The sequence below is a fragment of the Carettochelys insculpta genome, chromosome 3 (genome assembly GCF_033958435.1).
Source record: "Carettochelys insculpta isolate YL-2023 chromosome 3, ASM3395843v1, whole genome shotgun sequence".
Taxonomy (NCBI): Eukaryota; Metazoa; Chordata; order Testudines; family Carettochelyidae; genus Carettochelys; species Carettochelys insculpta.
Window position 1 is genome coordinate 125,122,750 of NC_134139.1, and position 12,185 is coordinate 125,134,934.

At 46.1% G+C, this 12,185-nt stretch overlaps 1 protein-coding gene across 2 annotated transcripts in view; it reads left to right on the forward strand.

Moving 5' to 3' along the window:
* Positions 1–436: 436 nt before the first annotated feature.
* The window catches only part of PPIL6 (peptidylprolyl isomerase like 6), a 33,060-nt gene continuing 21,311 nt past the window's right edge, over positions 437–12,185 (forward strand). Inside the window, exons 1-2 of one of the 2 annotated variants that reach the window (XM_074988823.1) lie at positions 470–553; positions 10,218–10,313. In XM_074988823.1, the coding sequence (XP_074844924.1) occupies positions 470–553; positions 10,218–10,313 (180 nt within the window). Of the gene's footprint in view, positions 554–10,217; positions 10,314–12,185 lie in introns of both variants that reach the window. The other variant, XM_074988822.1, reaches the window with a different exon arrangement.

Below are 12,185 nucleotides of genomic sequence, written 5' to 3' on the forward strand. Positions count from 1 at the left end.
TGACTTGCCTCAGGCCCCTCCCCCCAGAATTTTTTCATGCCCCCCAGTTTGGGAAACCATGATCTAAACAGTCTGTTGAGCAGTCTTCATTTACCTTTTCATTTTTTTGGTCTTTGTCTTATGTACTAGTCTTTTATTTCATTGGCTGACTATCCTACTTTGGCACATTTGAAAAACTCTGTCCGAGGAGAACAGCGTAGGATGCAGTTAAAGACAATCTCCTCCCTGCAGCGGGGCACTAGGATATGTATAACGTATGTGCAGGCAGAGTTTCTATCTTTAATGCTTGTAGTGAACGTTGGACCTGCAGAGCATTATCCCTGTGATTGGTGTTGCTATGGTGAGCACTATTCTGTTTACATTCCCTCTTCCCACTGACCTGGAGCCAGGCCAGGCAGCCAGCAGAGCAACAGCAGCAACTAAACGAGACAAAACGGGGAGACAGTGTGCACGGTGGGGTGAGGATACCATGGGTCCCCTTCAGTTGCAGCAGGTGGAGATTGTGGGACTTCTCAAGGAACCTGCATTCCATGTGGCGAAATGCACAGCAGAGGTAACTTCTCCCAGCAGAAGAAAGCAGGCAGTTTGAAATTCTTCCTTTCTGTTTCAGCTTCTCTTGGCTCGTGGGCCAGGAGATGGCTGAAATAGTGTCTGGCATTCTAGTTAAATACAAAGCAAATTAGGAGAATGTCTGTGGGGCCTGGATCATTTTAAAAAATTAAGATTAAATTACAAATGCTAAATATAGAATTCTAAATCTTATCTATGTATTTATAATGTTCCCTTCACAGTGGTATCTACATGTAATACTGTCAAGCTTGTGGTATATAAGATCTTTTGGTTGGTTGTTCCAATGCATTTATTGCATATGGTGATGCCATACAATAGTTTAAATATAATGAAATACCATCTGGGTTGCTCTGCAGCCTTAAGCAAGTGCCTTTACCTTTCTCTGCATGTCAGTTTCCCCAACTGTAAAATGAAAGAAAAATACCCAACTTGCAGGTATTTGGGAGCTTAAAAGGAGGTGTAAAAATGTGACCTAGATTTCTAAACAGACTGGCTGCTAAGCTTGTCCATCTTTATTTAAAGCAATCTAAATTACTCCAGTTGCAGACACAGTGGCAAGACTGGGGTTGGAGGGAAGGAAGTTTACAACCACTAACACTAATTCAGGCACTGGGAGTAGGGGCTGAGTAGACACTTCCTGCATTGAGATGTTTCTCCAGTGCTCAGATACTCAGACCGTAGGGCCGTGATCTGTGTAAAGCACCACAGGATCAAAGCCTTTAATGTGTTCATGTTTGTAATATTTTGAGATTCTGTGTTGAAAGGTGTTATACAGAATACATGACCCCACTCCCTAACTGGGGTAGTGCGAGTATAACTGTAGTTAGTTTGGAAAGCAGCAGTTTCTTTGTGAGGTGTCCCTGTTGGTGTTCCACACTTGCTTTTGGTCCCATCCCAGTGCCTTTGATCAGAGTGTTTCAGAGCAGTCCTCACGCAGGCCGCACATGCACGTTGCCTGCCTTGTACTCTGTTGCGAGTTGAAGTCATACATGCGTGGCCCAAAACCCTCAATTCCTTCTCAGCTGTCACTGGCCTGAGACGGAGCTCCACAGTCTGATGCAGAAAACGAAAAAGAGTGGTTAGTTTAGCCTTCCTAGTTTGTTAGTTACCTAGTTGCTTCACACTTACTTACAGGTTAAAGTTAGAAAGTTGTTTCAAAAACAAATAAAAACTTTGTCAGGCATTTCACTCCACAGGGCTCACCAGGCTTCCAAATGGTGTTACTCATGTACGGTCGCTATGCCTATATCAGACGCATAGTCTCAGTTTGTCCACTGCATAGGGGAGTAGCATGTATACCAAATGCCCTTATGCAGCAAGCTGACAATGAGGTCTAGATGGAACAGGGACCTGATGCTCAAGCTAATACTTATTTAAAAATCCCTCAGGCACACCTTCATCCTGTTGAGCCCCTATGAACACAGAACAAAAGATTAGACCTGTTTGGGTGTCAAGTTTATGCCTCCTCCACTCTTCCATTTAGGCTGGGGGGGGACATTTTTTGGGTCAGGGGTCACAGAAAAATCAGTTGGGGGGGCCATATAAAAGATGCAAAAAAAAAAAAAAAAAAAAAAAACCCCACAGAACTCTCATTGGTGTGGCCCCTGACTGAGACACCTAATCCCCTCACTTCACTCCCCTCACTTCCAGCACTGTGAGTACGTGGTAGAGAAGCGGGTACTGAGGGTCAGGGCTTCCTGCTGGTCAGATTAACTCTCCTGGTGGCCTAGGGTGGGACCAAAAATAGGGGAGTTCAGGATTCATTGTGTGGGAGGGGGCTGCCAAGGAGCAGGAGTGGGGTGTGGGCAGGAGGGAGGGTATGGGAGTGGACTGGAATTGGGGAATCTGGATGGGAAGTGAGGTACATAAGTGGGCTGAGAGCAGTCGGGGGGAAGTCAGGAGTGGACTGGAGGTAAAGGGTCTGGGTGGGAGGGGGTGTGCAGGAACAGGCTGCGGCTGTGGCACTCTGGGAGGAAGGGTGCAGGAAGAGGGTGGGAGTAGAGTGGTCTGGGTAGGAAGGGCGGGTACAGGAACAGGCTGAGAGTGGGGGTCTGGACAGCAGGGGGGCAGGAGTGGGCTGGGGTGGGAGGATTCAGTGATCCAGAGGGCCACTTACCTCTGTTCATCCCTGCTGGTGCCCCCTCTCCCAGCTGGGGAAATGGCAGTGGGGAAATGCCCTCTGGAGAGGCTTTTCTCCCCCTATTTTTTCCAGGTATCACCCTCCTGTTGCTCTGATTGGCTGAAATTAAAGCCAGTCAGTAGAGGGGTGATGTCTGGGAGAGGCAGGAAGAAAAGCCTCTCCAGGGAGCTGAGAGCTGCTGTTCCTCCAGCCAAAGGAAGGTGAGCCACAGCGGTGCTGCTGCTTTCTGCCATCACCTGGCAGAACCTGTGGACTGAATCTGGTCCCAGCTTACCTGATTCACCTGTGAGGTTCAAGGCTCCCCTCCCCTTGCCCTGCTGCAGGCTGGGTGCTGTGGCATAGAGCCCTGAGCCTCAGCGACTGGATCCAGACTAGCTGTGGTCCAGATCTGGGCTACAGTACAGATGCAGACTGATCTAGAGTTTTCAGTTATTCCACCTTGCTTGCAAAATATGACCACATGATTTACGCTAAATTCCTCAAAACAAAAAGCAGTCAAGTAGCACTTTAAAGACTAGCAAAACAGTTTATTAGGTGAGCTTTCGTGGGACAGACCCACTTCTTCAGACCATAGCCAGACCAGAACAGACCCAATATTTAAGGCACAGAGAACCAAAAACAGTAAGCAAGGAGGACAAATCAGAAAAAGATAATCAAGGTGAGCAAATCAGAGAGTGGAGGGGTGGGGGGGAAGGTCAAGAATTAGACTGAGCCAAGTATGCAGACGAGCCCCTATAGTGACTCAGAAAGTTCACATCACGATTTAAACCATGTGTTAATGTTCCGAATTTGAATATAAAGTGGGTCTGTCCCACGAAAGCTCACCTAATAAACTATTTTGCTAGTCTTTAAAGTGCTACTTTGACTGCTTTTTGTTTTGATAGTGTATAGACTAGCACGGCTTACTCTCTGTTAAATTCCTCAACTTTGTCAATAGCATCCCAGAGGCCAAAAGACCTCAGTTTCAGGCAGTGGTCTCAGATGGCCAAACCATCACCTGCACAGCCCTGTGGGCTGCACTGGATGAGCAACACAATCAACAACTACAGTTGTGGTCATGCGTTGAGCCTCCTGGTTTACAGCTACCATGTTTCCCTATGAAATCCAGTCTACTATGGAAGATCTTCCTTATGGTGGGAGAAAACTTATTGCTGTAAAAAACAATAAAATGAAGGATTCATGAGCCACCCTTCACTCCTTTGGCATCCACACTCCAGTGGCCAGGAGGAGGCAATACCAATACCAACTGTATCAGTGCCCCAGACATCCCTCCTATACTCAGTACAGACCATATGAACAGTCTAAACAGCAAACACAAGGACAAAGGCCACAGTGTCAACTTCAGCCATCTGGGTCAGTGGCTGGCCGGCCGGCCCACCCACCCACCAGCTCCCAATGAGCAAATCTGAAAAATACGTTGAGGACCTCAGAGACCTCCCCCTGGTTCCAATTCTGGTTATTATCAACACCGTCCCACTTTTTGTGGATCAGCGATGACCTTTCTACAATCAGTGGCTATCTATAACTTCCAACATATGGGCCTTAGAGGTTATCCATTTGGTCATTCCTTTTCAACCCCCCCACCACCACCCATATATCTACCCCATGCCTTTCCAGGGACTCCTGTCAAACTTCACCTGCACTGAGAGGTCAACACTGTCTTCAAATAGGGTCAGTAGAATCCCTTCCCCCACATCATGAAGGGCGATGGTTCTACCTCCTACTATTTTCTAACCGAGAAGAAAAGCAAGGGATGAAGGGCACCCTGTACTTGGCCTTAGCAAACTCAACAAGTTCGTAAAGTCATAAAGATTCTGCTTGATAGTACTCTCTGCCATCATTCCAGTACTGCAGAAGGGGATTGGTTTTCAGCCCTCAGCATCCAAGGTGCATGATTCCATGTGACAATCCATTCCTCACAAAGACATCTTCTCAGGTTCATACTAGCAGCATTTGCTACTATCAGAATCTCAGCCTACAAATAAACTTACCAAAGTCAACTTTACAGCCTAAGAAAACAATAAAGTTTACAGGAGCATATCCAAAGTCCACAACAGCATGAGCAATTCTTCTGTTACTTGCTAGACCATACAAGCCTCGGTAGCAACAGTTTACAACAGCTCAACAACCATAGCGCTCCAATGTTTACAACTCCCTGGGCAGGCACTTTTGTGGTGAAACACACCCATCTGCATATGCGCTGCCTCCAAGCATGGCTTGCGATGGGGTTCAAGCTGCACAAACACCCTATGAACATCTGAGAGACACATTCAACTACCATGAAACAATCCCTCATCTGGTGGACCCAACCCACCAATCTCTTTTCATGGGTTCCTTTTACACCAGAAAATCTGTCAGGCCTATTCACAACAGAAGCTTCCTGCACAGAGTAGGGAGCACACCTCGGGACTCACACAGCACAATGCCTATAGTCTACACATGAGACCAATCTACACATCAGCCACCTGGAGCTGCATGCTCTTCACAATGTCCACCATCACTTTCTCCCCATCATTCAAAACCAATGTGTATGCATGATAACAGTGCATGCATGTTTTATGTAAACAGGCAAGGGGGAGCCAAGTCCCACTCACTCTATACATAAGAACATAAGAACAGCCATACTGGATCAGACCAAAGGTCCGTCTAGCCCAGTATCCTGTCTGCCAACAGTAGCCAATGCCTGGTGCCCCAGAGGAGGTGAACCGAAGACAATGATCAAGCGATTTGTCTTCTCCCATCCATCTCCCGCCTTCAACAAAAGGCTAGGCACCATACCTTACCCCTTGCTAATAGCCATCTATGGACCTAACCTCCAAATATTTATCGAGCTCTTTTTTAAACTCTTTAGAGTCCTGGCCTTCACAGCATCCTCTGGTAAGGAGTTCCACAGGTTGATTGTGCGCTGTGTGAAGAAAAACTTTCTTTTATTAGTTTTGAACCTGCTACCCATTAATTTCATTTGGTGTCCTCTAGTTCTTATATTATGGAACAAGTAAATAACTTTTCTGTATTAATTTTCTCCACACCATTCATTTTATATACCTCTATCATATCGCCCCTCAGTCTCCTCTTTTCTAGACTGCAAAGTCCCAGTCTCTCTAGCCTCTCCTCATATGGGACCCGTTCCAAACCCTTAATCATTTTATTTGCCCTTTTCTGAACCTTTTCTAATGCCAATATATCTTTTTTGAGGTGAGGAGACCACATCTGCATGCAGTACTCAGGATGTGGGCGTACCATAGTTTTATATAGAGGAAGTAAGATATCCTTTGTCTTATTTTCTATCCCTTTTTTAATTATTCCTGACATCCTATTTGCTTTACTGACTGCCGCTGCACACTCCGTGGATGTTTTCAGAGAACTATCCACTATAATTCCAAGATCCCTTTCCTGATCTGTTGTAGCTAAATTTGCCCCCATCATAGAGTATGTATCATTAGGGTTATTTTTCCCAATGTGCATTACCTTACACTTACCCACATTAAATTTCATTTGCCATTTTGCTGCCCAATCACTCAGTTTGCTGAGATCTTTTTGAAGTTCTTCACCGTCCGCTTTGGTTTTGACTATCCTGAACAGTTTGGTGTCGTCTGCAAACTTTGCCACCTCACTGCTTACCCCTTTCTCTAGATCATTGACAAATAAGTTGAACAAGATTGGTCCCAGGACTGACCCTTGGGGAACGCCACTACTTACTCCCTTCCATTGTGAAAATTTACCATTTATTTCTCCCTTTGTTTCCTGTCTTTTAACCAGTTCCCAATCCATGAAAGGATCTTTCCTCCTATCCCATGACCACCTAATTTACATAAGAGCCTTTGGTGAGGGACCGTGTCTAAGGCTTTCTGGAAATCTAAGTATACTATGTCTACTGGATCCCCCCGCCCGCATGCTTGTTAACCCCTTCAAAGAACTCTAATAGATTAGTAAGACACGACTTCCCTTTACAAAAACAATGTTGACTTTTGCTCAACAAATCATGGTCCTCTATGGCCGTGTCTACACGTGCCCCAAACTTTGAAATGGCCACGCAAATGGCCATTTCGAAGTTTACTAATGAAGCGCTGAAATGCATATTCAGCGCTTCATTAGCATGCAGGCCACCACGGCACTTCGAAATTGACGTGCCTCGCCGCCGCGCGTCTCGTCCAGACGGGGCTCCTTTTCGAAAGGACCCCACCTACTTCGAAGTCCCCTTATTCCCATCAGCTCATGGGAATAAGGGGACTTCGAAGTAGGCAGCATTCTTTCGAAAAGGAGCCCCGTCTGGACGAGCCGCGCAGCGGCGAGGTGCGTCAATTTCGAAGTGCCGTGGAGGCCCGCATGCTAATGAAGCGCTGAATATGCATTTCAGCGCTTCATTAGTAGACTTCGAAATGGCCATTTGCTTGGCCATTTCAAAGTTTGGGGCACGTGTAGATGTAGCCTATGTGTCTGACAATTTTATTCTTTACTATTGTTTCTACTAATTTGCCCAGTACTGACATTAGACTTACCTGTCTATAATTGCTAGGGTCTCCTTTAGAGCCCTTTTTAAATATTGGTGTTATATTAGCTGTCTTCCAATCATTGGATACCAAAGCTGATTTAAAGGATAGGTTACAAACCACCGTTAATAGTTCCACAATTTCACATTTGAGTGAAACTGTAGAAACTTTGCATCTCCCACAACATCGATATTTCAGCAGGGTCCCATAATACTTGGGTCCCACAATACCATTGCTGACAAACTGTGTAGATAGGCCTCCAATGTCACAAGAGGGCACTCAACAACAGGTATGACAACAAATATTTCATGTATGATGAAAAAGGATCATGGATCTTTGCAACACTCCACAACACCAAGTGCATCATCTTGTGTTTCAGAGTGGGCACAGGGAGACCATCACAAGGCAATGCCTTCCTTATCGCGTGGACAGGAGACCACCTTTATGCATTCCCTCCCATACTTTTTCCTACCCAGAGTCATACATAAAATCTGTACAGACATGATCAGTTATAGTAGTGGTTCCATCCTGGCCAAGACAACCTTGGTATCATTTCCTCACTCACATGTCAATTCACCACTCCCTCCCGACCAGCCAATCCCTCTTCCTCTTCAGCATGACCTCCTAACCCAAGGGCTGCAACAACTCCATGTCCCAGATCTCCAGAGATTTCAGCTTATAGCCTGGCTCCTTCATGGCTCTCACATGTAGCGCATCACTGCTCAGAACAGGTGCAACATGCTGTCCTCCACAGGAGACAATTCTCCACTCACTCCACCTGTTCACATAAATGGCGGTGATCCACCACTTGGTGCACCTAGAAACAAATGGATGCACAAAAAGCACCACTCCCACTGGTTCTGGACTATCCACTCACACTCAAGCAATTGGGTGTCTCTGCTCTCCAAGAGTACATCGCGTGGCAATCGCAGCATCTCACAAGGAGATAGCATCTCCATTTTTGCCACAAATTGAAACCACAAAGTGATTTCTCAAGGGCTTACAAGTTCTCTGTCCCGATGTGAGATCTGTGGTGATTACATGGAACCTAACCTTGTTCGTCATATCCTCATGGAGAAACCCTTTGAGCTGCTCCCATCCTGCTCCTTACTACCTCTCTCCGTGGTGGCATTCCTTATTGCCATCACTTCCACCTGTTGTGATGGAGAGTTAGTGGCACTACGGTTAACATATTTGAACTTTCAAAAAAGAGGACACACTGGAGAGGGAGTGTATCTGTGTCAGTCTCTGCCAACTCACGTTGTATTAATGTGTTATATAGTACATTAATACAATGTGAGTTGGTAGAGGCTGATACACATACGATCCCTCTCCAGGGTGTCCTCTTTTTTTTGAAAGTTCAAATATGATAACCCTACTTATGGCTGATTTCTCCCCGCCTGGCACTCCCACATCTGGTTCTTTAAAGACAAGGTTTCCCTTTGGCTCGCCCCAAATTCTTACTAAATGTACCCTCCTCCTTCCACATGAATAAGCCCCTTCAACTCCCAGTTTTCTTCCCTAAACTTCATGCTAATTTCTTTGAAAGCTCTATGCACTGTTTGATGTCAGAAAGTCATTGGCTTTTTATAAAGACAGAACCAAACCTTTCAGACAGACTGCATAACTTTTTATACCATAGCAGACAGCTCCAAACATGCTCTCATATCTAAACAGAGGCTCCCTAAATGGCTTGCTGACTACATTTGCCTATGTTACCAACTCAAGGGCTCCCAGCCTTCCTCCAGTGTGGGAGCTCATTCCACCAAATCTGTCTCCACATCAACTGCATATCTCCACAATGTTCCTCTTCTAGAGGTCTGTAAACCATCCGCTTGGGCATCGCAACATACTTTTGCCAAGCACTATGCTCTTATACGTGGCCCCCAGAATAAACACACACCTGGGTAGAGCAGTATTTTCCACAGCCTTTCAACATACTCCAAAGCCCCTATGACCCTAAGGGCACTGCTCTATAACCACCAAGAGTGGAGCACCCACAGTGACATCTCTCTTGAAGAGAAGGTGTAGTCAACCAGGCTCGGTCTCCCCAGAAACAAAGCTGCACCCAGAAGGGGAGTGCTATATTTGGTTTATTGAAAGCGCATGACACCCGCGATGGGAGCCCCAGAGACACCGCAGTCACCAGTGGGGGAAAACCCAATGCGTCAGAGCTTCGCTCGGGGAGAGGCTCTGTAACAGGCCTCCTAACACTAGCTGATAAAGCTCAACTCATTACCATAAGATTGCCTAAAATTGCCTATGCATTCCTTATCACTATCTCTTGTGGCCTACTGCCAGCGCAGCCTTGAAGTCTTGGCAAGCGTGCCTTGTTCTGCAGTAGTTCCCATGGCAGTTATTTTGCAGCTTTTCACCTTGCACAGACTGGTCTGTTTAGATTCTCCTGAGGATTCACAGAGGGGTCGGACTGCACTCTCGACCGTTACAATGTCTTCTTGCACCCTACAGAAGGTTACCCACCTTGAGCAGTAGCTGGAGTTTTTCGACATGGGTGTCCCTATTGGTGCTCCACTATCCCCTTTCCTTCCCTCTGCTTCAGAGCTGTTAGCCTCTGAGGTAGAGAAGGAACTGAGTGGTCCAAGCCCCACACACATTACTTAGCTCACAGTGGAGTGCAGGGCAGGCGTCATGCATGCATGGCTACCACAGGGACTACTATGAAACTCTCCGTTCAAAGGCACCGAGATGGCAACAAGACCAAGAGCGGAGCACCCCAGGGGGTACTCATCTTGAAGAACTCCAGTTACTGCACGAGGTGAGTAACCTTCCTTTTCTAGTGCTAAAAAACACCTTAAATTAAAAATGCTAATTTTAAATAATTTGTGTAGACTTACATAACTGTCAGGAGCTGTTACAAGTGTGAAACAACTACCATCAAATAATCAAACTAAAATACAGATGACCTCATTCTGTTTGAATAAGAAGATACAAAATATAATGGGATGTTTTAAGTGAATCTCTTGTAAGTAAATATGTGTTTTATTTTCAAAATCTAGGCACTGAGAATGAATTTTCCAACCAAGATTGCAGAGCCTGTTGTACTTCCTTTGTTAGAGTTTGCATGGCATGAATATTTGCAGGAGAAGAAAAAGGTGCCTCTTTTTGTCTTTTCAAAGTTATTGGGCTTGAATTACTCAGTTTTGATTTATCAAGTGAATGCTGCTTCTGTGAAGTAGATAAAAAATCAGGCTTCTCTATCTTCTTCAAGTTCTTTTTATAATAGCATTTGGTTGGTGCAGAAACAAATAACATACGCAGGTATTTGATTTGGTTTGGGAAGAAAACTAAGGTAGGTCTAATCTGAAAGAGGAGGGCAATGGTCTGTCCTTTTTCAAAGCTGAAACTTTATTTTACATGTATTTGAAGTGCTTGAAGAAGATGCAGCATTGGGCAGCATTAGAAAGCCATGTTCTGTATCTACAGCAGTTGCAGTAGCAAATACAAATTTCTCCAAACTGCCCTGCCAATGAGTCTGGATCCAAATCTGAAGAGACCCCAGCTAGGGTTGAACAGAATAGGCCACCTTTTGTATTCGGTCAATTTTTGGTGTGTGTGCTAAATCTGCCCCTAAGAATTCAGCTTTATTGGGAGTGGAGGTCACTATATCACAAGCATAGAAATATAGAGCTTGTAGTGGGGCAAGTGCCCACTACTGCAAAAGAAGGGCTAAGGTGGGCTGGAGCAGCTCCCCCAGCCAATAAGTGGAGGGCTTCTTGGGGGAGCCAATCACTGGGCAGGTTGCTGGAACATATAAGGAACTGCTCCAGCAGAGCTGGGTCAGTTAGGTCCTAGCCAGGGATGGGGCAGGACCAGCTCCCAGACAGAGCAAGCACCATGGTAGAGCAGGGCTGGGCAGGCTAAGGGGAGTTAGAGAGGCTCCAGCCTGATGCCTGCCAGACAGCTGGCCCCAAAACAGAGGCCCGGATGGTGCAAAGGGGCCACAAGGGAAGTGGCTCAGGAAGTAAGTCAGGGAGGGAAAGAGGAGGGCAGAACAAGGCTTCCACCAGAGGGTCTTTGGGCTGGGACTCAGAGCAGTGGATGGGCCTGAGTCCCTCTCCTTCCCCTTTGCACTATACCTAGCCACACACCACAGTGGCCCTAAAAGACTGGAGTGAGGTGAGGGGCTAGACCAAGGCTGCAGTGGGCCACAGGGGTGGGTGACTTGGATTGAACTGGGACTTCTGAATCCCCTGGAAGGGTGCAAGGGATTACTAGAGTGGTCACTGCCAGAGGGGAGTATCCTAAACAGCCCACTGCAAGCTAGAGGGCAACATGGTTCCAGAGTTGATTGGGTGGAGAGAACAGGCAGCAGACAACACACCTGCCAGAGGGAGGCGCTGAGCTGGAGACCACACAAGCTAATTCCTCCATCTAACCAGCAGGAGGTGCTGTGGCAGTGAGTTGACGCCATTACAGGGATGGATAGACCTTTGGAGGTCCTGTATTCCAGCTTCCTGAGCCGAGGCAGGACCAAGTAAACTTAGACTATTCCAGCGTCTTTCCAGATATTAAGGGTAGTCTGACTGGTCTACAACCATAGAACAATAAAACTGGAAGAAATCTCGAGAGGACATCGAGTCCAGGCAGGTCTGTGCACTCATGGCAGGACCAAGCACCTTCTAGACTAGACTATCCCTGACAAGTGTTTGTCTAATCTGCTCTTTAAACTTTCCAATGATGTAGAATTCACAACTTCCCTAGTTAGTGAACTCTAGTGCTTAACCATCTTGACAGTTAAGAAGGTTTTTCTTAATGTCCAACCTAAGCCTCTCTGCTGCAATTTAAGCCCATTGCTTCTTGTGCTGTCAGAGGTTAAGAAAAACAATTTTTCTCCCTCCTCCATGTAACCAACCTTTTACGTACTTAAAAGCTGTTTTCTTGTCCTCTCTTGGTCTTCTTTTTTCCAGACGCAACAAATCCAGTTCCTTCAGCCTTCCCTCTTAGGTCATGTTTTCTAGACCTTT